At 48.3% G+C, this 26,438-nt stretch overlaps 8 protein-coding genes across 8 annotated transcripts; 5 read left to right on the forward strand and 3 right to left on the reverse strand.

Annotated features, from left to right (window-relative positions):
• Positions 1-775: 775 nt before the first annotated feature.
• Positions 776-3,579, forward strand: PFICI_11049 (uncharacterized protein; the record flags this gene model as incomplete). The annotated part of the gene is made up of 6 exons (XM_007839630.1): positions 776-795; positions 958-1,476; positions 1,530-1,781; positions 1,834-2,019; positions 2,055-2,201; positions 2,247-3,579. 6 exons carry the CDS (start codon positions 776-778, stop codon positions 3,577-3,579), a joined length of 2,457 nt encoding a protein of 818 aa, XP_007837821.1.
• Positions 3,580-5,336: 1,757 nt separating this feature from the next.
• Positions 5,337-10,027, forward strand: PFICI_11050 (uncharacterized protein; the record flags this gene model as incomplete). The annotated part of the gene is made up of 5 exons (XM_007839631.1): positions 5,337-5,576; positions 5,736-6,748; positions 6,806-7,545; positions 7,599-8,249; positions 8,304-10,027. 5 exons carry the CDS (start codon positions 5,337-5,339, stop codon positions 10,025-10,027), a joined length of 4,368 nt encoding a protein of 1,455 aa, XP_007837822.1.
• A 2,297-nt stretch (positions 10,028-12,324) lies between these two features.
• Positions 12,325-13,336, reverse strand: PFICI_11051 (uncharacterized protein; the record flags this gene model as incomplete). The annotated part of the gene is made up of 3 exons (XM_007839632.1): positions 12,325-12,383; positions 12,450-12,989; positions 13,159-13,336. 3 exons carry the CDS (start codon positions 13,334-13,336, stop codon positions 12,325-12,327), a joined length of 777 nt encoding a protein of 258 aa, XP_007837823.1.
• Positions 13,337-15,993: 2,657 nt separating this feature from the next.
• PFICI_11052 (uncharacterized protein) lies at positions 15,994-17,711 on the reverse strand (the record flags this gene model as incomplete). The annotated part of the gene is made up of 3 exons (XM_007839633.1): positions 15,994-16,590; positions 16,650-17,253; positions 17,314-17,711. The coding sequence occupies 3 exons, from the start codon at positions 17,709-17,711 to the stop codon at positions 15,994-15,996; spliced, it is 1,599 nt and encodes a 532-aa protein (XP_007837824.1).
• A 672-nt stretch (positions 17,712-18,383) lies between these two features.
• PFICI_11053 (uncharacterized protein) lies at positions 18,384-19,676 on the forward strand (the record flags this gene model as incomplete). The annotated part of the gene is made up of 5 exons (XM_007839634.1): positions 18,384-18,503; positions 18,587-18,787; positions 18,856-19,061; positions 19,123-19,354; positions 19,410-19,676. 5 exons carry the CDS (start codon positions 18,384-18,386, stop codon positions 19,674-19,676), a joined length of 1,026 nt encoding a protein of 341 aa, XP_007837825.1.
• Positions 19,677-21,086: 1,410 nt separating this feature from the next.
• On the forward strand, positions 21,087-21,551 carry PFICI_11054 (uncharacterized protein; the record flags this gene model as incomplete). The annotated part of the gene is made up of 1 exon (XM_007839635.1): positions 21,087-21,551. The coding sequence occupies one exon, from the start codon at positions 21,087-21,089 to the stop codon at positions 21,549-21,551; it is 465 nt and encodes a 154-aa protein (XP_007837826.1).
• A 341-nt stretch (positions 21,552-21,892) lies between these two features.
• PFICI_11055 (uncharacterized protein) lies at positions 21,893-22,858 on the reverse strand (the record flags this gene model as incomplete). The annotated part of the gene is made up of 1 exon (XM_007839636.1): positions 21,893-22,858. One exon carries the CDS (start codon positions 22,856-22,858, stop codon positions 21,893-21,895), a length of 966 nt encoding a protein of 321 aa, XP_007837827.1.
• A 1,080-nt stretch (positions 22,859-23,938) lies between these two features.
• Positions 23,939-24,814, forward strand: PFICI_11056 (uncharacterized protein; the record flags this gene model as incomplete). Its single annotated transcript, XM_007839637.1, has 1 exon — positions 23,939-24,814. One exon carries the CDS (start codon positions 23,939-23,941, stop codon positions 24,812-24,814), a length of 876 nt encoding a protein of 291 aa, XP_007837828.1.
• Positions 24,815-26,438: the final 1,624 nt, after the last annotated feature.

Below are 26,438 nucleotides of genomic sequence, written 5' to 3' on the forward strand. Positions count from 1 at the left end.
GAACGACGTTGCCTAATGTTGATTTGTACGCGAAAGACTGCTCTGGTCGGATATCTCTCTAATGGGCTCAGAAACAAGGGCATATCGGCATCACCCGCCTATAGACAAGGATCCGACCAAAACTTAGAGGCGAGCTGCTGTTGGAGAGCTTATGAAATTTTCAATTGATTTTTGGGAGGAAGGGTTTTGTAATGTCTGTATGGGTTCTTTGGATGGAGGCCCATGGTATCATTGTGCCGTCTGCAAAGGTGGCGCTTTTGCAATATGCTAGGAATGTTATAAATTAGGTGCTCGCTGACTTGGGGAGTTCCATACTCTGTCCTTGCGAGAATGTTAGCTACGTGTATGAATTCGAATGATTTGCAAGCCTACGTATACACCCCCATGTCGCTCTTCATAACGATAAAATATCAAGCTCTGGGACATCATAGTCGCCCGCCAAACACCCGCATACACAGGCCCCGTGCGCTATAGTCCTGGACACTCTTCTATTGGACTCGACCTTAGTCTGACCTCGAAGATCAAAGTTGAATATGGAGGTTTGAAGTTCAAAGCTGAATATGAAGGTTTGAAAGTCAAACGCTTAGATACGGCAGGCAAAATGACCATCATATATGATCACGCATGTGAAAGTCGTCTGGGCGGGCAAGTCTTGTTCATACCAGCGGATCAGTGACGGTAGGGCAGCGCTAGAGCGTGGTAGCTAGCGGCTGCTGTACTTTGCGCTACGTTGCCTGCCGAGATGCAGTATATTCTTTTCAACAACTGCCGCATCATGGCACAACTGAGACACAGGTCAGGTCAAGCCTCCGCCGCCTGGGCTTGGGTGAAATTATACTGAGCACTTATTATTTTTTTTCTTGCATTATTGGTATGGAAATGATCTGATTCTGGGTTTGCTCGACGTGCACTGGATCATGTCTCCCCTTCAACCACGACCCTTGGACTTTCAGCTAGCCACAAGTTGGAGACCGGGTACGAGTCTGCCATTGCATGCCCTAGCCCTGGTATAAGTCCCTCCCGGTCAAGATACGTGGCCCGCCGTGCTCTGGAGAAAGACCTCGCAAATCTCAAGGCGAGGGTCGCCGCAATTCCGGACGAGCAGAAGCGCATCCTTACTCCAGACCTGGCAATCAACGACGACGCTCGAATTAGGGATGTCGTTGACCAGACCAAGTACTGGACGGGTCCGGGAGTCATCGCTCCCGAGCCCGGCAAGTTCAAGGTTGGCATTGTCGGGGCCGGAGTCGCGGGTCTCTTCTCTGCCATGCTGTTCGATTGGCTCAACGACATGGTGCCCGATTTGCACATCGACTACGACATCCTTGAAGCAGCCAAACCAGAGAGGCTTGGTGGCAGACTTTACACTCACTACTTCTCCGAGACCACGGACAGACAGAAGGAAAATGGTTGGGTCAATCATGATTACTACGACGTCGGCGCCATGCGTTACCCAGACAACGACATCATGCAACGGTTAGTGGATTGCAACCGTGTCGTCTTCGGAACAGGCACTAATTGTTCTGCAGAACTTTCAAATTGTTCACGCTCCTTGGCATGAACAAGTTGGAACCAGGACAGAAGGAAAAGGTTGAAGATTTGATCCGATACTATATGAAGGATGGAGAGAACAAGGGAGACCCTGGTGTCTGTCCGGCATATTTCAACAATGTTCGGACCGTGGGCAGGATCTTCGACCCTCCTTTGTCGGCAGAGCATCCACCATGCGACCCGTACAACTTGAACAGCGGCCTCCCAGAGGGGGATAAGATTCCTGAAAAGTAAGACAGCTCTCCGAAGTTAATGTGCTTGGCTAAGATTTTGTTTGTACAGTCTTCTCGGCAAGAACCCCTCGGATCTCGTCGAGAAAGCTTTGAGTCCAATGCTCGTGATTGTCAAGTTCACAATCGACGAGCAGATCAAGGCGAAAGAGGAGAATCGAGAGGTCCATGATCCTGCTTTCTGGGACTCCTTGATGATGAAGATCGATCACATGAGCACGCGCCAATACCTTGCATTGTGAGTGCTGCGGCCCTTACCAAGTGACATTTCAGGCTGACTTCTGTTGATCATGTTCCAAAGGAATGGGAGTGCTTTCTCGAGCGCTTCCACAAGAAGTATTGCGAAGAAGAGGGCTACGAGAAGTGGGAGCCGCCCAGTTACAACTACAATACTATTGAGTGGTTGGAAACTGCCACATAGTGAGTCTCATTCTTCTTGTTGGTGTTCCTCGCTGACCGGAATAGCGGTACCGGATGGTACGACCAGGCACTCAGCGAGGCAGTCTTGGAAGAGCTTGACTTCGACACAAAGAAAGATCCTACAAAATGGTGGTGCATCAGCGGCGGAACACAGTATGTTCCAAGGGCCATGGCCGAGAAGATTGCCGAGAAGAACAAGAAGATCCAGTTCAACAGTCAGGTCATCGCTATGAACGCCAATGTGACAGATCACATGGAGAAGCAGAAGAAGAAGGAGCACGCCCCTGTGACCATTACCATTGAGAAGAGCTACCCGGGCACCCAGCAGCCTTCCGAGACACGGAAGGAAGAGTATCTTGCCGTCTTCAACTCGACGACACTCGCCGCCATGCAGCGCATGGACCTGCAGAACGCGGGTCTGCTGTGGGGAACCAAGCAGGCCATCCGCGCCCTCGGGTATGGAGCTTCGTGCAAGGTCGCCATTAAATTCAGGACGCCTTGGTGGCAACTGAAGCCCTACTGCATCAATATGGGCAGCTTGTCGCGTACGGACCTCCCTCTGCGCGTGTGCGTCTACCCATCCTACAACATCGAGAAGCTGGAAGGCCACGAGCGCTGGTACAATGACGGCAAATACAATGAATCGGTGCTTCTGTGCTCCTACACCTGGGGCCAAGACGCACAGCGCATCGGATCCTTGATCTCACGGGACGACCCCAAGGATTGGCAAGAGGGAGAAGAAAAGGACAAGCAGCTGAAGTCCCTCCTCCTCCGCAACCTCGCGCTGCTTCACGCCACTGACAGCAGTGATGAGAGCTACAAGGCGCTCCTTGATAAATTAGAGTATGAGTATGTGTGTCATCACGCCTGGGACTGGCACAGGGACGAGAACATGTCGGGAGCTTTCGCCTACTTTGGCCCCAGCCAGTTCTCCGAGATGTGGCAGGAGATCATCAAGCCCAACGCGTTTGGCCAGCTCTTCCTGGTGGGCGAGGCCGCGTCGTCGCACCACGCCTGGATCGTCGGCGCGCTCGAGTCCGTCGTGCGGGCGGCGTATCTCCTCTTCGAGGGGCTGCAGTCGGGCGCACCAGATTTTGTCCCATACCGGCAGGCTATGCAGCTGCTGAGCAGCGGCACGTTTGACGGACAAGCCAAGGACAAGGCCGGGAAGGAATCGCCGTTCTGGCCGCTGCCGGCTGAGATGCCGCGCCGGCAGGAGGGCGTCAAGAGGAAGGCCCCGCAAACGGACCTTCCCAAGGAGGCCGTCGCACGGGATAGGCCTTTGACATATCCCGCTGCCGTCGCGGCGCTGAGTCGTGTGGAGTGCTTCTTCGAGATTGGTGTGCCAAAGACTTTGAAGCCGACAGAAGTGGCCTAGACAGTCGAGGTTATTTAGCATACCTGGGACCCCCTGTGTTTATAGCCCTGGTGTTCCTCTCATTTCAAGTGTCACTCGCTATGAGGCAACAATACTATTTGATCTTTAAATACGTCTTGAGTTGCAGTAAAAGCAACGCACGACAAATTCGCAAGCCGACTTCTCCCGCCTGTAGGGGGAAGAAAAAATGCTTCTAATCAACAAACTTTCCGGATTGTTATAGTGGGCCCCTTGGTGCGACTATACTGCCTTCATAGTAGTTATAGTGATGGTTATAATGGCCGTTATTGTGGGGTTCCACCATACGAATCCATTATCTACCTACCTTACAACACTTGTGGAATCCACTAACCTAGTAATACTTACTCCAAAAAGCTTGAACCTGCGAATATATGAGCAATCAATGGCGCAAAGCATAGCGTCAAGACGGATATCCAATCAGTAAATGAGATATCCTGGCTTTGATGATTAGAAGGGTCAATTATCAATACCATCGTGGCAAGTATGGCATGATTATAAGTATATTTGTGAATAACAGGACGTAGAAGTGAATCGGCAGACTGGAACGTGAGAACTTGGATTTACGGCAATAAAGACTTGGGAAGAGGCAAGAGGGGAAGGTAAGGCAAGTTGCTTTTGACTGCTAAGCCTTCAAACCACGACGCGCCCAGTTGCTTTGCCCCTACGCCCCTCCGCTGGAAGATAGATTGTGTCGCAAAAGCCTTACCGCGACATGGAACCCTGACAAAATCATTTTGAAGCTCAAATTCGTTTTCTCTCTAACCTGAAAACTTGATTTTTCAAACGACATCAGGCAGACATCTTTCTAAAGAACACAGCTCTTCTTCTTGCCCTGGTTCCAATATCACTTTTGATCACCATTGTGAGGAATTTCGATAAGAAAGATCCTGTAACGACTATACTCAGGATAAACCGAAGTACCTGGTTCGCTCGACATCTCAGCTTAGTGCATCTTCACACCAAGGCATTTGCCGAGTATTTCCGTCCTTATCTAATCAGCCATCTTGGGGAAAGCAATACTAGGCAATAGCGAGATAAAACGTGTTCAATTTTAATCAGACACCAGAACATTCGCCTGCAATCTGATTCTGGACGCTTTCGGACAGATTTTGCGCATGGCTGATGCGCCACGATCTTTGGCGACAGAGCGGCGATAGGTCAACGGGTAGACCTCCCTTCATAGTGATAGCCAAACTGAGCGAGCTGCACAACAAGGTCGATCAATGCTAATTGAAATTTCGGAGAATCTATCACGGCGACAGGCGCCTGCTGGGGGCGGTCTGGGTGGACCCCGGAGCTGCATTACAGGCCACTTAGTGGCAGTCGAGGAGCGTCATCTAGCAGAGAGAATCCAATCGGGGACGAGCATTGGAACGGCTTCGTCCTGAGCCTGGTACGAGCTGCGAAAAAGATCGAATCTGCCGGGTACCAGACGCTCAAACCTCAACACTGGGGCGGGGCGCTGCTGCTACTTTGAGATGGAGGGTCAGCTTTTATCATCACTCGTTCGTTCGCTTTGACAAGGTTGCAACACTTTCATGGTCCGCCCCATAGTGAAGGATGGTGCAGCATGTGACTTAGCGACCCAAGACGTCCTGAGGTTTGGGGTGTGAATGCAGCACAGCCTGATCTGACAGTACCTGTAAATACACAGAGCACCCCCGCTGATTGCACAATGTCTTCCCGCCTAGGCATCTCAGTGGAATCTTCGGGGTCATCATCTTTAATGCGCAATCATGGACGACGCTGATTCCCAAAGCCTGCTGAGATTCGTGCTCGGATTCTTCTCTCGAAGGAACCCAGAAAGTCCGGTACATCCGGCATCACTAAGTTCACGGAAACGCGAAGCCTGGCTGCGGGTAGATTCATTTATACAGCGCGATGAAATCTACAAAGCTGACCGGGATAGCGTTGCGAGAACTCTGCGCGCTTTTGAAACCATGGTTGAAGACATTGCTGGTCTTGAATTAGATTCTGTAAGCCCTTTTGGTAGATAGCAAACACCCGCCTTTGGCCTCTAATGCTATCGGAGGTTACAAATAAGCTGCGCTATTTGAGGACCTCTCGATGTTCGAGTATTATACAGCCCCAAATTCTAACGTGTGGCTACGGGGTAGGGCTTAGAACAATATCAGCCGTATCCAAAGCTGCAGGCAACGCGCCGCATGATAGAGGAGCATTCGAATCACGATCGGGATGCAAACCTAGGAACTGCCATCTCCGGAAGCAAACGCAAACGAGAAATCGACGATGTCATTCAGCAACTTTCTCATTTGAACAAAGAGCCAAAGAAACTCATCACAGACAGCGGGGCCAACATAAAGTCTAAAAGCGAAGGCTATCGCAATGCGCTACATTCAGCTTTATATGAAAGGTACCAGGAAGACGTAGAACACCCAGTCGATAAAGGAGTCGACGTCAATGCTCAGCACGAAAAATACAGCATCGCTCTGCAAATAGCTTCATATAAAGGGCACCAGGAAGACGTTCAATCCTTTATCGACAGCGGAGCCGATGTCAATGCTCAAGATGAAGAGCACGGCAATGCTCTTTATGCTGCTTCATATCAAGGACACCAGGAAATCGTTCAGATCCTCATCGATAGCGGGGCCAACGTCAATGCTCAGCACGAAAGATACGGCAGCGCTCTGCAGGCAGCTTCATATAAAGGACACCAGGAAATCGTACAAATATTAATCGACAACGGCGCCGAAGTCAACGCCGATCATCCAAATATACCGTTCAGCATTCCCAACCTAACTGGAGCGCCTTCCCAGGCAACATTCCGCGATTCCGCTCTTGGAACGTCGATCGCTCATGAGAGCTCAAAACATTCGATCGATCATAAGATTGATACGTCTACTCATGATATGGCCACGGTGGAAGAAGTTGACGACAGGCTCGAACTTGACACAATCTACACGCAAAGATCAAACGACTCTATCGGACAGAAGGTCTATGAGTACAAGACTGATCTGACGGCCAGATTGCACCACGAACTATTACTTTGTGCTGCTGATCAAGAAGATATTGCCAGAATTTCAGGATCCTTACCTCAACTCCTCCAGTTCTTCGCTTTCAAAATCGCCAAAGAGGGGGAGGGCAGGGAATACCAAGACACCAAACGATTCATGCTTAAGCATCGAAGGTGAAGCTGCCCCATCGCATGGAATCCAGAATTGTTCCCAACTAACATACTTCTTAGGTCTATTGCCGAGCAACTGTCTGCTAAAGCTAAAGAGTCTCATACAGTTTCAGAGTCTACGAGGGCACTGTTGCCATTGGATGCCAATTCGAAAGATTTCTCACAAAAGTCGGACTCGGTCATTGAAGTAGCGGAAGAAGTTGGGCCAGAATTTCGAAAGTTGCCATCAATGTCATATACTGACGAGGTGAAAGCTTGGATTTCCCAAGTGCGACACGGAGCTAATCCAGAAATACCGCTCGAATCTGACCATGAAGACGTCGATTCAGAGCTCGCTTTCCTGGACGGGATCGAAGACTTGGAAGATCAATTTTGGGAAACAAAAGGGGACGAGTTCTCGAAGTTGGTAACCGAATCGCGTGCTTACCAATGGCTGCTTGAAAAGCTAAGGAATGAACTTGAGCTGGGGATTCCTACCGAGTCATCAACTCCAAGACTGTCGGAACTGGTTTTCAGAGCACTAAACGAGGGACAAAAATCCAGCAGGGAATCCACTCCTCGACGCATTGATGCCGTCTTTGATGCGGAGTGGTCTCCGCACTCCTTCTTCAAGGAGCAGGAATACGGCGTTCCGCCGGATGAAGCTGTTGTAAAGGCATTGATCTTAGTTGGCACCATCACACAAGCAGAAGGAATGGCTTGTGGAGACTACCTTCTAAGGCAATGGCCAGAGTCTGCACCAAGTTTTATACGGTTGGTGAAATCAGTGGTCAGGTCAGCAGAAGGCACATCACACAATGGTACGTTACTATCCTCCTGGGACGTGCTAACTCAACTCTGATACTTGGCTTAGAAACGCTCAGCGACAATACCAAGCTTTCAGCCTTAGTCAAGGATGGCCGCTTATTACTAAAAGCTTACGGACATCCCGATTCGGTTGTTGAGATTGGCGAGCAACTCATGTGGATCAGCTGTGCTCTTCGGTCCTCGAACTTCAGCGAGGTGGGTACTTGTCAGCCTTCTGTCGGCACGATTTCAACCACAAACCGTTCAGATTCATGTGTTACAATGCACATCGAACTCACGGCTACACCCAAGCTTGCTAGATTACGGGGATCTGAGAGTGGCGCTTGCTGGCAAGGGTTATTTCAAAACCCATTAGTAGTAGAATGTTACCCTATTGCTCTCCGGTGTTCTGGGTTAGCAATGGGACTACAGCTATCACTAAACACTCTGATGGCCCTGGTACAAGATTCCAGGCTTGTGTCGTACATGGGAAAACTGTTCATCAAAACATTCTCGACCCTACTGGTGGCTGTCAAGATAGTGGACAACGTCATTCTATGGCATGTTATTTCGAACAAAGATAACAGCTATATTTACTATCACGATCAGCGAGTCGATATGCTTGGAATTGAGGTAGCCTCTTCCATCTTGCAGCAAGTCGATATAGCTGAGATGAAACACGTGGTTGGTTGGACGCCGAACGCAGACAACCTAGCAGGTTTGCACTCCCTAATTGCCGTTATATATTCGATAGTGATTAATATCTTCTTAGGCACACAAGGCGGGCAATATCAGATCCGTCTATCAGGGCTGGCACATAGCCGGCCCCTGGAGATTGAGCTCGAAAAGCTAACTATCGGATTCTCCAAAGTCTTTGCTGGGAACGTTTCCGTGAAGTTTGGATGGAGAGATAGACCTGTTCATGCACGTGATGAAGGTGATGGGAAACTGAATATCAAGCACATCTCGAAACACTTCGTAGTCCTCTACGATGTTGAAGACCACAGAGGGTTCCTTCTAGATGGTGCGACAGCTCTCCTTCACCTGGTGCGGGCCTCAATAATCGAGGACCAAGAAATTGGTCTCATTGACAGCCTACACGATGGCCAAACGATAAACGACTCTATACAACTTGACAATGATCCTGACCCGAAGCGACGTGCTATGAAAACTCTGTGGAAAGACGACAACGCTTGCCTCAAACTATACAAGCGTCTCATTACAGGAGATACCAAAACTGAAACAAAAACAGTATTTCAAGTTCCCTCAAACCCACAAAACACAACACAAGAGATCTACAGCCAAGAGGAACGCTGGGTGTTCTTCAAAGACAGAGTATATGATATCTGGTGGATGCTCGATCAGGCTATCAACATCCAGACCGACGATACGGCGCTCAAGGCAAGTATGAAAAGTTTTATGGGCAACACCAAGCTCGAAGGGTACGAGTTCCAGGATCTTGCTTCTTCCAAAAAAGCAGATTTACAATTTGCCACTCCTGAGTCCCACAGCCAAGGCTGGCTTGATCTTGTGCGAAGATTACGAGCTGTTACACTTTTCGGCCGTGGATTCGGCGAGATCATTCAACACAATGACTGCGACGCTCAAACTCATCCAATGTGTCCGGGCTGGAGATCCGTGCCAACAGATCGCGGATATCTGGTTGTAACTAGCGCAACCCTGAAGAGTGTACTTGAGCGCGACGGCTCAGACCTGTGGCTGCTACAGAACCCATTCGAGCCATGCAAGCCCAAGGTCCAAATGTGCGATCGGAAGCACTTCATGATCGCTAACCAGAACCAAAAAGCACAAACACGAAGGCTTGAGTTTCCAGAACGTGGAGCGGTTGTTATTGGCCATGAAGCATCTCCTGTGTCAAGGTTCATAAAATCCATGAGTACACGACAGGTGCACGACAACGACAAGGCAAGTTTTACGACTGGGGCCAGCACAGATTCTCAACGCTTGCAAGATTCTCGATCGGAGGATACATCTCGAGAAGCCGCATCATCAGCAGCAGCCAGAAACAGTGATATTGTAACAAGCGCAACATCATATACTACTGTAGACACACCACAGGACGGTCCTGAGAGGTTGCTTGTTGGGAAACTTCAGCACCCGAATGAACATCTGGCGATATCTAATATCGCCAATGCCAAGCTGGTCACGCCTCTTGAGCCAGATGTAGAAGCGGAGCAAGCCAAGAAGTCTCAGTCTACGCATTTTACAAATTCGAATGCAGGCATCATTATTCCAGACTTCAACCAGGAGGGAGCTCAGATTCCTGACTTGCCCGTACCGGAGAACACTGAGAGCGGAACGCGGAGATCTGGTACAGTTGTGGTAGCAGGCGTCCCGTCAGGTACTCTCCAACCACTGCCAAACCCGAAGAGCAGTGAGATGGCCTCACATGGCCGAAAGCAGTCAGTTCATGGAAGGTTCAGGCAAATGGTTAAATTTCTACCGTTTCGATCTTCGAAGCGCAAAGACAAATGACTTCGAAATCCATGACTCGAGTTCAAGCCTTGAGCGAATCTACCTGTATTTACTATATAGGAGATAGAGGGCATTCTTCTGCTCCATTTGCACTAAATCATCTCATTGGGAGAAGGTACAGTGACTAAGTGAGAAATATGGATCTTAGCGAACTTGGTGGGCGGAAAGAGACGGCGGCTTCATCGTCGGAAACGTTATTATCAATCCCTGAGGGTAAACAAGCTTTGTAGAGATACGTGGTGCCTTCCAGCCTATGAAATAGAGTCATTAGTAAGAGTGATGAGACAATCTTGCGCTGATGATCCTGACGCAGATCATTGAGATGATGCGACTTGGACGACTCACCTCCATTGTTCAAGACCACTATCAATATTGGGGTTTTATATTTACTTGCGACCCATAGCGCACTCGACGGGGCTGCGCACACGAAACTGCCGTCACCAACTACTTGGCAGACGAGTGTTGACTGACGATTGTGCTCCTTTTGTTCGAGTTCCGTCTCTGCCATCCTGACGCCCAACTGCTACTTACTTCGATCTCAGACCAACCACAACGAGGTTTCCTCAGATGTTTTGAAATTCGCATCGACGTCTGGCCCAAACAACCTACCAATACCAATCCGCTCGAAGCATGGATTATATCCTGACCTTCCAGCAACAGATTTCACGAACAGCACAACAAAGGCGGCATTGCAGCCCAATAAATTCCCATGCCCCAACCACCGCGGACCTTAGCCAACCGAGTGAGGACCAGAGCATAGATATGCTCATCGTCAACATCATTGTTAGGCCCGTGGTGTACATTTGATGAGTCAAAAAATGCATCAAGCGACGCCCACCTCGTAATGATCTGAGGCGCCTGGGCTCGAGATACACTCCGCCAACCGTTTCTAGCAGTGTCGGGCCAATCATGTGCAGTTAATATCGCAGCTGACTCGGCATTATGCTCAGTCTCAAAAGGTGAACTGTGCAGGCGGACGGGCAATAGGATACATCTGAGCGCCAAAGCCACGAAGCGTCGTGAGTTACCATACTGCTCTAATCCTTCTTGATCCCCTCGTGAACGTTCACTAATGATTATGGAGCTGAAATTGGTGTCATCTGCGTTGAAGTCAGGTCTGAAGTGTTCATCAACCTGGAGAGCAACCGCTTCGACCACGCGGCAGACGTCCTCGTGTGGCTTGTGTGGAGCTGCCCACTGGATTCGCTGCCCAGAATGGGCTGTTACGCCTTGACCATCAGTCGATACACTTGCCAAAGATGCCCAAACTATAAGCATAGTATGCATCTAAGAGGCGTCCGAGAACTCACTGCTGCCAGAAGTATCGCCCAGTCGTCAAGCCCGGAGGTTTTTATAATCCAGAATCGAGCATACAATCTCATTGCGACAACCTATCGAACACATTATAGATAGAATGATCGATATCACGATAGTTCCTGTCGGCGCTAACGAATATGGATTGTCGAAATTAGGTTGGACGTTATCCGGGGGTAGCATAGCTGGCACAAGCGCCAGCTGCTCCGGTGTCAGGCCATCCAGGGCAGAGGGATCCATCGTTACGATGGTAGTTGGCTCATACAAGTATTTACTGGGTGGCAGAGATGTGAACAAAAAAAATGGAAGGATTTCCCGTCTGTGTTCTCCAGGAATGAGTGCGGGTAAAAAGAAGAGGAAGAAGGAAAGCTAGCGGACGAGGCTTGAATATAGTGAAGTGAGGAAGGGGGAAAATGTTGGTGGAGGGGGCTAAAATCCTTCGCGGCGGACATTCTTAATTAGTAGACGTACATAGCGACCAAGGTATCTATCATACGTACTTTATTAAGCAATATTAATACAGCCTTCTTACTCAAGATTAATGTCCAACGTTTGGTTCTGGCCCGATAGACTGCACACATCGTACTGTGATCAGAGCTTGGTAAAACAGAGCTGATCTGCCAAGGATATCATTCCAATCCAATCGCAGGTCATAGTACTCAGCACATCAATTACGTGCTGACTCCGTGCTTCTTACTATTCAGTTCGTGGGGGGGATCAGTGCAGCACAACTACCATACCACAACACAAGCATAAGATAAACATCTCACATATTCGACTTATATGGCCAAGCTGATATTTAAGCAACATGACGTCGTTGAAAGTCTTCAGCAAAGTTATCCATACTCGCCAAGGTTTGCGAAGCAACACAGGTATAGGCCACGATATTGTACTATGCTAGCAGAGTTCTTCCCAAGTAGCCTTGCGGCCCCAAACGACGCTCAATGGATAAAGCCCCCAATTGTCTTTAGCTCTTCATCCAATTACTCAGGAAGAGAGTCAAGCTGCTCTGCAGAGAGACTGCATTTTCCAGGAGGGAAAGCTAACACGGTTTTTAGCATGATTATTGCAGTCATCCAAACATCCATAAAGGAAAGGCATTACTCACTCTTCGCGAATTGGGTCAAACCGCGGGTGGCAATGCTCATTGAGAAAACTCCCCTACGAGCAAGCTCCTTGTCGGGGTTCTGAGCACCCATCTTCATCTCGAGATCAAGGTGTTCAATATCGGTGAAACCAGCCTTTTGAAGCCATAGCGGCAGGTTTTCGCCCACTTTGAGGTCAGCTCCCATCTCTTGAAATACGGAGATCGTCAAGTCAATGAAGGCATGCATCTTCGGTCCGCAACCAGCGGTCGGGTGGCAGTTTGCAGCTTCAATAAGCTGAATCCAACCGCCAGGTTTGACAAGGCGAGCGAGGGATTGAAAAGCTTCGTTCTGCTTCGATCCACTGCCGACCAAGACCAGCCGTTGGTGCACAAGATCAAACAGCTCTTTCCAATCCTCGGGCCATGGCTGGTTGATATCCTGAGCTCGGTACGTTGTGCCATCAGGCACCTCGGTAGGGAACTCTGCTGGGTTGATGTCGGTTCCGTGGAACTCATGGCGGACAGGTGCGGTCGAGGCTGCTAAATCCCGAATCCATGTGCCTATTTCATGGTCAGTGCACTGAAATCAAGTTCTGCTGCTTCTCTTCGCTTGTGTATGATGAAAAGTCACCGGCCGGGCTGCTCTAGCACTTATGCTCACCCCAAGCGGAGATTAACGATGGCATAGGATAGTACACGTTCATGTCTTAAGGTCTATGGGCACACTGACCGTCAGCAGTCCCAGAATCCAGAATCTTTAATGGAGCCACTGTGAGATTGATAGGTGCCAGCACAAGGCGGCCCATAGCATCCTTGATGATCTCATGTTGATTTGACAGCCGGCTTGACTCCTCGCTGCCCTCGAGGAAATAGTCATGCTCGTACTGTTTGATTGCCTTCTCAGCCATGGTGAAATGCGTTTAGGACGAAATGCGTTGAGGACGGAAAATTGACCTTAGATTGCTTAGATTGCGGTGAGGACGGGGTTTCTATACGTGGACGCAGCCTTCTGTTGGATTATAGAAACATGCATGAGAGCACACTGCGGTCGCCGTGCTACGGATGCCGGTTTTCAAAGGCTCCGAGAAGTGCAAGCACCCGTCAGATGTCGACCCTGCGCCCCCTACAGTTGACCAACTTACTACGCAAGTTCAGGTCGCGGCAGTGAGGGCTAGGCTGCCGGCTTCCTTACGCGACCCGATATATGCCAATGAAGGATCATGTCACGTATTTTGTTGGTTTCACATTCAAAGTTGGCGGACAGCAGGCAGCCCGTTGGTTGCAGTGACCCTGAGTCTGGCCATATTACTGGCTAGTTGGAGACTGTTGGCTGCGGTTAGGGCGCTCGACACTTGCGGCGCAGCCCTACAGGTAGTGGCCTAATATTGCGACGCTGATCACATCGGCGACCTGTCATAAAACTGCCGACTGGGTTTCCTTGTCTCCCACACCAATGTCCTTGTAACGCTGGCTGCCTTGCCAACATGATCAGTAAAAACAATCTGGCACTTGTGCTTGGAGCAGTAGGGAAATACAACATCGAGAGCAACAAGAACTCTGTGAGAAGAAGTTTGGACCAAGGCACCCAGAAACACTCTGCAGTATGAACAATCGAGCGTCAATGATGAAGGAACTAGGACAATACGAACAAGCAAGGGCATTATTCCAAAAATGTCTATCTTTACGCCAAGAGGAACTAGGACGAGAACATCCTCACACTCTTAATAGTCACAACAATTTGACCCTTGTGCTTGGAGATTTGGGGAAGTTGGAAGAGGCAGAACAGATGCATCGAGAGGAGCTGCAGCTTTGTGAGAAGACACTGGGCCCAGAACACCCGGATGTTCTTATCAGCATGAGCAATCTGACGCTCGTATTTGAAAAAGTCGCAAAACAAATGTTTCAACGAAAACAAGAGCGCCGTCAAAAATCTCAAGAATCTCATGTTCTGTTTATTATGTGCAGCTTCGATGAGCGCGGCCTTGTTAGGCCAGCGACGCGGAGCAGTCATGTCGGACACGACTTGGGAACTAAGTTTACGTTTACGTCAACATCGGACAACGATATCGACGATGGTCTGAAGGCAACACGACCAACAACAGTGGCCAAACAAGTCCCTAGTACCGACTTCAGTGCTCGGGAAAAGGCAACAGCAATCGAGAACATCCGGTCAGTTAATTGAGACGCGGATAATAATCAATTGTAACCTTCAGATGCTGCGATGCTCAACGGCTTGGAAGCGAAGTGGCTTGTTGCGCAATTCCCGGCATATTGGATGAAGCTTCGCCCAAAGTGGACCCAGAGTCGATTCAAAGGTGATATCGGACGCTCCCTTCCCACCGGTGGATTTATTTTCGTAATGATTGCGGCAATTGATTTCCTAAAAATACAGTCGGTTCTGTTCTCTCGATGTTGCCACTTTCGACGCGTGCGCCGGCCACCTCCCCCACTAAGTTGACGAGGAACGAAAGGGTGTTTTTGTACAAAAGCGATTGTATAAACAGGGGAATAACTATCCGATGGCCATATCTAGCTGAGCTACTGCTATGAAATATATATATACACACATCATACAACACGTTTGCTAAGCACAGAAGAAACATATGACAAGCCCGGTATTACCCCACCTTTAATTTTAATAATCGTGGTAAATAAACATGATTCAAATACGCAAATAAGTGGCGATCGTCTGCGTACTCCCCATAAATCCATGGTACAGCACCTTGCTTTCCTACTAAAAGCAGGGGGAAAGAGTGCATTATATGGCTGAAACTTTGATGGTCGAGAGGCTTAATGGAATTGCGCGGTCCTAAGCTTATTTGGTTTAAATCAACGTTGTTCGGCTAGGTAGTACTATATAAACTTTTGTGGCCCTGAAGTTGTTTTGTCATCTTAGCCAAACGTTGTACAATGCTATTGGTTTGAAGTAAAAAAAAAAAAAATGGCTTGCAACACCGCGATCCACCCACGCCTGTATCGGATTATAGGGGCAACAGCGAGAATTTGGAAATGGCGGCGGCCCGCATTTGAGCGCGTCGGAACGGATCGCTCTCGTAAGCCAGGCCTGGGGCTCCCAAACGACGTGGGTTTTGAGCCTTGGCACAAGGGTGCATAGACAAGGCAAGAAGGACCTCAGCTGCATATGAATCAATTAAAGGAGTAATTCAGTGCTCTCGTCTTTGGTCGTACCCAGAGTTGTGAGGGCGCGGTCGCTCAATAAACAAAAGCTTGGGATTGGCTAAATTGAGGACGATTTGTCTACTATGGCACGAAAACGCTTCCAATGCAACTCAAAGTGTTAGTCATTCTGGAAGCACTAATATTGTGTATTTTCCACTAGATGAAGCCGAGTTTATCAGTCTGGCATTACTATGAATTTGATCATATTCGAACATACGTTTTTGCAAGACCACCTTATATATTTTTGGTATATACTTATTCTAGAAAACCCCTTTTCCATTTTGTTCTTAAGCAATGGTGAGTACACAATTTTAAAAAGCAGGATGATTCCATGGGCTATGCTTAGGGGGGTATACACCAGAAAGTAATGCCTGGAAAGTCCGAGCTACAAAATATACCTAAAGAATGGTGAGTACTCCCCCATTTCAGACAATTCTTTCTCGGAATATTTGCCTTCCAACGACTCCAAGGGAATTTGGTCCTTTTTATGATTGGATGCTCGCAAACAGTACCAGTTGCCAATACACGCACCAAATCCACCAACCAAGACCAAGACCAGGAGGATTGCAAAACCAGTATTATAAGTGGGAGCTTCCGAGTCGAAGAATATGTTTGCGCCAATGCAGCCGCCGAACAATTGGCCCCAAGTAGATTGCCAGCCCATTGCCGCGGCTCGCTTTGCTGGGTTACGAACGTTCGTGCCGAGCCAGGAGCCCACAGCAGGAGCCTGCATATTGTAGCCGGCCACGACCAAGAAGAGCGCAAAGTAAGCAAGGCCGGAAAGTCTCGTGTGATACAACGATGGCCACAAGATTATAATACCAATTGTTCCCACGGTATAGCTGATAAGTAATGATCGTGCTCGGCATTGGTATTTGTCCGAATATCGTGCAATCAGAATGACACAGAAGAAGGCAAAGACATACGGCGGTGCAGTGAGAGCCTGTGCTTTGATCGAAGAATATCCCAGACCTTTTACCATCTGGAGATATGTAAGCATATTTTGAAATAAACACGAGATTGAAGTATTTGCCTGCTTACAGTAGCTAGGGTGTAGTTAACCGAGTAGGTCGGGACTGAACCACCGAAAGCAAGAAGAGACGCAATGAAGTAGGTCTTCCAGTCCTTGACAGCCTCGAGGAAAGCACTCCACGGCCGGAACGTCTCTCCGGGAGCAATCGGGCCGTCCTTATACTTGACTCGTAGTTGGAGGTAACGCATCTCATCTGGGGTGAACCAGCTTGAGGTCCAGGTTTCGGGAAAGTCAGCCGACAACCAAAGGCCAAGAAGACCAGAGAACATCGTCAAGGCGCCTTCTATGATGAATAGATACTGCCATTGTTGCAGACCGAGTCGGCCTTGCAAGCCACCGACAGCGTAAGCGAGGAGTCCTCCGAACGCCCCCGATAACATCGTGGCACTGTACCACCAAGCACACCGTGTCTGCAGCTCGTCGGGGAGGTACCAGCAAGACAAAGTGTAGAAACAACCCTGGAAAAGACCCGCTTCAAAGGCTCCAAGCAAGACGCGTGCAGCACAGTAGTCGCCATAGCTCTTTACCCAGGCACTGCCTAAAGTAACAGCTCCCCAGCAGGTCACAAGCATCGACAGCCAAAGTTTTGGCCCGAACTTGCGCATGCAAATGCTATATTGATGTGAGATGTTTGACCAGTAAAAACAGAACAGCTGTATTTGAGTTACTGACTTGGACGGTGTCTCTAGAAAAGCGTATGTGAAAAAGAACCAAGTCAGGGCGAGATTGAATTGGTGTGAAGTCATATTCGTATCTTGTAGGAACGTATATATCTTTACATTTCCCGCGTTTGCTTTGTCCAGCGAATTTAGCAGGTAGTAGAGGAATAGGAAAGGCAGGATTCGAAAGTCCAGTCGAAGAAGCAGCTTGCGGTGCCTCTTTCGGTCAGACTCGAATTCCATTTTCAGCCTGAGAAATTCTTGGTATTCAGCCGCATGTTGTGAATCCGTGCTGACGGGAACTGCAGAACCAGATATGACGAATGCTGTTCCGACCTGCTTTTCGGCGTCGTGGCTGGTAGGAGGATCGAGAGCGCTGACATCTTTCTTGGCAATAGAAGAACGCCACATCTTGGAAGAATTATGGTATATAATCGCTGGATACAAGAAGGACCGTACCTATAGTATTAGAGGGCACTTTTAGAGATATATCATACCATATTTCCCAATAAGTCATCCGGCGGCGGAGTCGGTCGGTGATCCGAAGCCTTTATCATATAATACATCCACTACGACACGACGGGAGTCTTTTAATTCGCTAATAATGGAAAGAGTATCCTGGTTCCACGCCTATCAAGCCGGAAGACCGTTCTTCCAAAGATAACAAATTCGGGCTTATACTCAACCGGCGGGGTTTGAGGGATTGCAAGCATAGCCTTTTTCAGCGAAAAAGCGTATCGACCCAGGATCTGGTGTGCGGCCCATCCTAGCGTCCCAAAATGTGAAATATATCTCCAGTGATAAGCTTAAGTACCTGCACTGGGATTGTCGGTTTTTAGCCGGCATTAATTCAACCTCAGATAAGAGTTGCTTACAGCGATAAGCTCAAATGTTCGTGTCGGCATCATCGGGTCTCCAGCCGATCATCGTAAGTCACATTTGTGCGTTTAGTATTTTGTGCTTTGAATCCCGAATTTCTATTTGTAGCTCATTGAGAATGCTATTGACTTTAAACTCTTAGTCTTCAATTCATTGTCTCTGCGTGGTAACATCACCTACTTGATTTCTAGTTCGATTTTCGCGATGTCTTCCTACGTGTTTAACGGTTATATTGTCACGCCTATTGGTCCGTGTTCCTTTGGCGCTGAGGTGTCCGGTATAAATTGGAAACAATCGCCGTTGCCAGACTCCTGCATCGAAGCCGTAAGTTAAATTCAGAAACGTTTCTTTCTGTCTCTTGTTTTCTGTTTTTCCTTGGATTTATAAAGACTAAATTATTCCCAAAGTTGGTCTTACTGCAAAACAAGTATGGCGTCATAGTTTTTCGCGAAACCGGACTCGACAATGAACGCCAAGTTCGCTTCGCATCGCAACTCGGAGAGCTCGAGATGAATCCTGCATGGGGTGGCACTAAACGCGTGGGAACACCGTATCTTTTTGATGTTAGCAATATAGAAGATGATGGAAGTGTCGTTAAAAAGGGTTCCGTGAGTGTTCGATCCATGGCCTCTTCTTCAAGAATGAATAAAAAGAGGCACTAGCTGACAAAACTTAGAGGCGCTGGGCACATTCTCTAGGAAACGCCTTGTGGCATACTGATTCTTCCTTTAATCAACATCGGTCGAAATACTCTCTGCTCTTGGCGCATCGTGTCCCTGGAGAGACGCAGACTGTCACGGAGTTTGCAGACACCAGACAAGCCTGGAAGGACGTGCCAGAAGAGCAGAAGGTGGAACTGCGTAGTCTGATCGTTGAGCACAAGTATAAGCCACATGTCCCCCCATCATTTGTCTGACCTTGCGCAGTTGACATTTGTTCGCAGCTTGTGGCATTCTCGCCGTCTTGCTTCACCGGATATATACCAGAAACCGACTGAGGAGGAGCAGAGGCTGAAGCCTGGATCTTATCATCGACTTGTGCAAAAGGCACCCAATGGCGGGGAAACTCTCTTCATTGCTGCGCACGCCAAGACACTATTTACAGGAGAAGGCAAGGAAGTTCCAGAAAGCCAAAAGCTCATCTGGAAGCTCATCGATCATTGTACACAACCTCAGGTCTGCCACCAAGTCCTCGTTAGTTGCTAATTGCGTCCAGCTAATACGTCAATAGTACACCTTTTCCTGCGAATGGCTTTCAGCAGGAGACATGATATGGTGGGACAATCGTCAGTCTATGCATCGTGCAAGCCCGTACAGCGAGGCCATGGGACCTCGAGATGTCAGAAGGGCGACAGTCTATGACGATGGCGACAATGCATTCGGTGTGAAAGTGCCGCAAAGTGTTCAAGGCTGCGCACCCCTATCAGTCATCGTACCTTCTACCGAGGAGGGTGCTCTCTCAGTAATTGCTTCAACTTCTACGATTTTAAAGGGATAAGCCCCTGATTTCACTATCTGGGTTGAATATGTATCGTGGGGAATCAGTATCTGCGATGGTTTTACCGTGATATAAAATCAAGAATGAAATCCAAAAAACTGGCAAAACTAAACATACAACACCAGGTATTCTCCAGTGGTCACCCACCTGAGTACTAATCCAGCTACGTCCTGTAAATCAACCTACCGTAACGGTGAGCCGTTTACCTGTAGACCTGTCAGACTGTAGAGAATATACTACTATACGGCACAAGCCTATACTGCCTGGCTGCACCCCGTGACACCGCCTAAGTTAGATCAAACCTTTAGCTTCGACCTAATCCGTGACACTTAGCCTCCTATAACGTGATTGGATATTTGGTCAGTTTCATTGGTCCTTTCAAATGCCCTTTCTCCATAGTCTCGAGTTTCGAATTATTACTCTCGATCATCATGGCCACGGAAGGTCGGAATACTCCGAGAATAAACCATGAGATCTCACGTCACTGGCCAGAGATGCTTTTGTCTTGCTTGATCACCTTGCGATCCATGCAATTCTGATGATGGGTCATAGCATAAGAGCCATGGTAGCTTCTGTGACGATGGTCAGGTGCCCGGACCGGGTGAAGGCTTTGGTGCTTGTTGGCCCAATGTATTGTAAACCTAGGACAGCTCTCGACTCCAGGCAGTCGTCATTCACACCCAAGATAATTGTCATGAGATCGCTGGTATTATTTTTAACTGACTTTACACCACTTAGACGCCAGAATGGATGGAGATTTGCCATAAGTACCATCTTTATGGAGTTCTGTCAAAGGTGTTGCTAGATTGCTACCTTGTAATATGTGGAGAAGGCAGAATCGGTCGCCGTGAGAGCGCACTTTCATTCATGAAAAGCCAGACATGCCCACGATCGGTTACGTGTGCAGACCGAGAGAAGTCGGAATTGGAGCAAGTGATGAGAGTGACTCAAGGCATTAATGAGGTGGTACTTCTTGACAAAGGGCACTAGCACCACCAACAATGCTCCGAGCACTTCAATTAAATTCTTGAAAAATGACTTCGTAAACAAGACCTTTTGCCATAATTGATATATTCGGCATCTAAAACAAAAAGCACAAAAGTGCTAGAATAATGAAATACTTCTTTCCTTTTACTGAAAATGTCACAACATCCCACTATCATCGGGGCCATACCACGTATAGAGATCCGTATAAAAGAGCCGAAGTAAATATGTAGATTACTGATCGCCCGAGGCGGTGGGGCTTTGCTCTCCACAAGATCATGATAAGTGATTCGAGAATAAATGCTATAAATCATGGTTGCAAAGCAGTCGAGAGCATAAAATCCGAAATATTCCATTCCCTACTCCAAACCACCGCATTGAATCCCCGCAAATTATTTCATCAAAAATAAGATTACTCAGTTCATTATGCCTAAATGGGTCTTCCACCACACAGTCGGTGCTTTCACCAACAACGACAAAAAACTCATAGCGCATGGAATGACGAAGATTTACACCTCAGTTGGCCTTCCCGCTTTCTACTGCCACGCCCATTTCATTGAGCTTCAGCCGGATAGCATCTATGCCGGCGGAGAAACGCCTCAAGCGCTCACCACGCTTTCCATCTACCATATTGCTCGAGGCTTTGCCGATAAGAACGCGGAGCTCGGGTTCATGAAGGCACTGGACGACATCCTGCGACCAATTCTCAAAACTAGGAGCATTGAGTGGGAGTCGGCCATCTACGAAGCGAATCGCGACCTCTGGAGAATCAACGGCTTGGTACCGCCTGCCACGGGTTCGGAGTTGGAGAAGAAATGGTTTGAGGCGAACAAGGTCACCGACGAAGAAGAGCTACTGGTGAAGCAGCTGGCTTCAGCTCAGGAGCATTAGGATTTTCAGTCCAAATCGGCATGGGAAGAAAGGATACAAGAAGCAGATTAGACTCATCATAGTACTATGACCTGCGAACGATGGTTTTATGGCAAATTCAATCTGGTATTCATCGTAGCAAATGCCCCTTTCCACATTTCAATCAGATAGTTTTCGACAACTGCCCCCCCCCCCTCTTTCCCCTTTTCTATTTTTTTCCCCAGTGGGGAAATGTGTTGACTAGTGGGAAACAACGAAATACTTTTCTTGCAATCTACAAGGACTGCACCCAAGGTGTTCTCGAAAAGTTGACAAAAGCAGATGCAGAGAAAGATTTGGTGATTAAACAGACATCGTCGGAATTAGAGCGAAGATCTTGTTTGTCCTTTCTTGGGTCTCAAAATACACTGTTGACTCATGATTGCAACCAAGTCGCCCTTGTCGTCCCATAATTTACCTTCGGAATACGATCGACCTTCCCCAGCTCTGGCCGTAGTTCTCTCCTTGAGGTGCCATTGGCCGAGGTCAAGGTGCGAGACAAAGACACGCATCGCAAAGTCGAGTGAGGAGCATGCCGCGACATCATCTAGCCAGAGATGGTCATGAGCAAGTGGAAGGAAGGAGAGACCACTGTCCATGAGAAACGCAAGCGCTGCCAAATTTTCCTGTGCTGATTCCATTGGCTGTATGGTTCTTGACCACTCCGCCGACGTCTTTGCCGTAATGTGCCGTTGGTCTTGAGTGGTGATTGTGTCTTTTGCGGCGCCCCAAATGTTTTGGGCCGAGACGCTGCTGGGATCTAATCTAGTCTCGAAGAAACGATCCATGAGAGAGAATTGCGCCGCAAATCCTTCAATCTTGGAAGCCTCACTGGCGTCTTGAACATGCAGTTCCCGAAGTACAGCCAAGGGCAGGCATGTCTCGGGCCTGCCGTGTGAGTCCGTGGGAGCGATTGAATACGTGAGCAATGATTTCTCCCGGATATGGGAGTCGGTAACTAGTTCAAGACACTTTCGCTCAACCCCGTCCGGATGAATTTGGACGACTTCAACTTTACGAGTGACGAATGACTTTGTATCGCGCAGTCTTGACACCCTGCAACGCAAGTCCAGCGTCGTGGAGGCAGGACCAAGGAAATGCCCAAGAACTGAATACAGGGCAAATGATTTGGGCACCGTTGCGAGAGCCGCGCTTACAGCTACAGCTATCGAACAACCACCATATGCAATAGGAAGCAAGTTTCCCATTCTCGCCGGTGGGGACAAAGAAACGAACTCGTCGGGACCGGTTTGAGTGACGCCCGTTTGGGCCTGCAACGTGGATGTCATGATGTAAACTCGAAACGTCAAATGTCAGTTGGCTGGGTTGAAGTATCCAAAGGCAATTATCTAATGCTCATTGTATAGATATTTCAAATTATTCTCTTCGCAAAGGAACTTAGTCGCTTCGAGACGAAATTCACGGTAGAGACTCAATCAAGGCACTCCTCGAGTTGATATGACCCCTGGTTCTAATGATTCGAGGCAGTGGATCACTACAGCATTAACAGCTGACTTTACGATATACATAGATAACTTTGCTCAATAATCAGCAATTATAAATGCAGACATGGGTTTTTTGATCCCCAAGTCCACTTCCGAGCAGCCTCGGTAGCCTCGGCTGATCCGGTGAACAGGGGTTCAAAATTTATAATTATTGATCACTGATCAGTCACGGGCCTCGGGCAAAGCCAAACGAACCCCAGGCACCGTTGGAAGATCGCCAACGTATTTCAATCAACGTCCGATTAATGATAAGATGTTCTGAAACCATCATAGCTGCAGTTCTCGAATAATTTATAGCATCACATTCTTCTAGGTTCGCAGAAATACTATGCAGCATCACTTGCATGCTCGAAAAGCAGTGTAGAGGGCATTGAATTGATCACGTATGGATGGGTCACATTTACGACTCCAACGTTTTCCATCTAATACAAAATCTACGATCTCAAATGCTGCCAAAGCTTGGTGGTGAAATGAGTTATCTTTCAGTAATCTTTTGGCAACTGAGGAGTCACAAACATATATCTTTGTCACTGCGCATGGACGACACTGTTTGTTAGCCGTGGCAATCCTTATTGAATAAAACAATGAGGTAAGTATGACAAAGTAGTATTTCTAGAGTGTCAAACACATAATGACACGGTCTTATTGATGCCACACCATACGGGCAATTAACGTGATTTGTGATCTTTCTCAGGGCTGGGTCCTCAGTGGAAACTACCGGCCTCGGTCCAAACCAGTGATAGTCCATGTATTTCAACTCGCTCAAGGCATGCAATTCGTGGTGGAATTTGCAAATAACTAACCTTGTGAATCTCAAGTTCCTGTTTCCTCCCTGCCCACAATTATTCCCTCTCATCAGCCATCATGGTCGGACTGAGATTTGCCGTCTTCGTTGCACCTCCAGTGCCCTTCCTGAGTCCTCTTACAAAATCCAAAGGCGGGCTATGGTCACCAATCTCGTGCACGCTTATATACACCGAACAAGAGGCTGTTCTTGTCGATACACCAATCACCGAGAGCCAAACCTCGGCCCTCATTGAATGGATTCAAGAGGTAGCTCCAGGTCGAAAACTGTCTTTCATCTACATCACTCACGGTCATGGCGATCATTTCTTCGGCCTACCGCAACTTCTTGAGAAATTCCCTGAAGCAAAGCCTGTAGCCACAGCAGCAACGCTGAGACACATGGAAGAACAGGTGGAGGAGCAGGGATTCAATGCTACGTGGGAAGCCAGATTTCCCGGCCAGATTCGTCGTCCATTTGTCTTGGCACAAGCTCTAGGCCAGGAAAACAACTTCAGGTTGGAGGGCCAGTGGCTCTTTCAGGCCATTGAATGTGGACATTCCGATACTTATGACTCTACGGTCCTCTGGGTGCCCGACTTGCGCCTCGCGGTTTGCGGTGATGTCGTCTATGGTGAGGTGCACCAGATGCTCTTCGAGGCCAACACAAAAAAGAAGCGACAGGACTGGATTAGAGCCATAGAGCAGGTCGAGGCCCTGAACCCCCATTACGTTGTGGCTGGACACAAGAAGGCCGTAGAAGCCGACGGGCCCTGGCACTTGGCTTCATCGAAGCAGTATATAGCTGATTTCGGGGAGATCCTCGCACGGGGCGCCGAAGACGCTGACAAGGTGTTTGAGGAGATGTCTAGGCTCTATCCACGTAGATTCAACCCTGCAGCGCTGAGGCTTGGCTGCATTGGTGCTTTCAATGTCCCAATAGAGCAACGTATCTAAGAAACCAGGAAAACGTAGATTATTGTCCTGATCTGAATTTGAATAATTACTTTCGTCTGAGCCAGTGAGTAGAGAGTAAGATGTGAATGAAGGAACATTAGAAAGATGCCTGAGTTGATCTTACTATCTACAAAGAGAGGCGCTAGAGAGCTATCATTCCTTATACCTCGGGATACAAAGGAAAAACCAATCCAAGATGGATGCGACGTACCGCCTTTCGTTTCGATGCTGTCGGACTCGATGAGTCATAACGCGGATATGTTCCGAACATTCCTTAGGACATGCAAAAGATGACAGGATACGTTGGACGGAACCAAAGCCGAGCTGCGACTGCAAAGGATAGATCGGCGAGAATAGCGAGTGCGAGGTGTAGAAAAAGCAAGTTGTGTAAATTAAAGCTGAAACCAAAAGATTGGTGTGTCCGTTGGGTATACTGATTGGCTTCATTGGCCCACTCTGGCAGATGTTTTCGCGTCTCGGCACATAAAAGCAACGTCGCGGGAAGCCTGCCTTTGCCGTTTAGAGAGCAGGCGAGGCAGGAACTCAGTGAGTCACCTTCAACCATACCGTCATGGCGAATAGGGAGTATACGCATGCATTACAAGAGAGGCGTAGCCAGGATAGAGAACCGAGGCAAACAACGACATAATCATGCGCTCTATGTTATTTGGGAATAAAGGACATCAAGAGGAAGTCGATCAGCGAGTATATCCCTTGCAGAAAGACAAACTTGTTTGTGTTGGCAATGAGAACATACCTCTGCAGTCTTGGCCCTGGTGGAGTAAAGAGCTTACAAAGGAAGAGTGCACGTATGGTTTATGAACGGGGGAGCGACCGAGCTGTCGCGGCGCAAAGCGAAGAACATGAGCTGGTAAATATGTTTTCAAGTTGTTATTTTAGAATTAAATGTGTCTTTTGTCTTGGCAGCCGAGCGAGCAGTATTGTCTTTTTTCCAATTGCAACACTTACATATATTTCAATATTCCGCATCACCATCACATACAACCATACGCGCTAGAATACTCGGCATCCCGTCCGCTCTGCCCTATATAATCTGGCGTCCCTTGGAAAACCAGCCAGGCTTAGGAGAATGGGCTGAGAGCAAGACCCACACGAGAGCCCAGGTAATGTAGTCGGCTTGCCCATTCCCGTATCTCTTCCAATAGATCACGAGTATTGTCAGCACATCACTCTCATCCCTGTGCTTTTGTGCCCAAATATAGTCAGCTGCGACGAGCGAGCTGCTGCTGAAACCAGTCGTATATCTCGCTTGGGCAGATATGCGTTCGTTCGCGCAGCAACATTCAATACGAACACCAAGCCAGCACGGCGATCTGGGGCCGAAATCTATCGATGGCCCAACCGCACGTTCACTCTCACTGCAGCATCCATCATACAGTCGAGTCACCTGTGACTTCATTGTTTTTCTTTTTTCTACTCATGCCATTCAACACATGGTATGCTTTTGAATTACGCCTGGATAAGCATCCCCGACCGCAGAATCGGGAAGGCTGCAAATATTATCCAGCTTTGCTATATTTCTGTCGCACTGGCTTATTGAATGTGTTCTTCGCTAGGTGCTGACAGTTGTGTCTCCGTCTTGCATAATCTCTGTACTTTTCAA

Source organism: Pestalotiopsis fici (genome assembly GCF_000516985.1).
Source record: "Pestalotiopsis fici W106-1 unplaced genomic scaffold PFICI_Scf_8, whole genome shotgun sequence".
NCBI classification, from domain to species: domain Eukaryota; kingdom Fungi; phylum Ascomycota; class Sordariomycetes; order Amphisphaeriales; family Sporocadaceae; genus Pestalotiopsis; species Pestalotiopsis fici.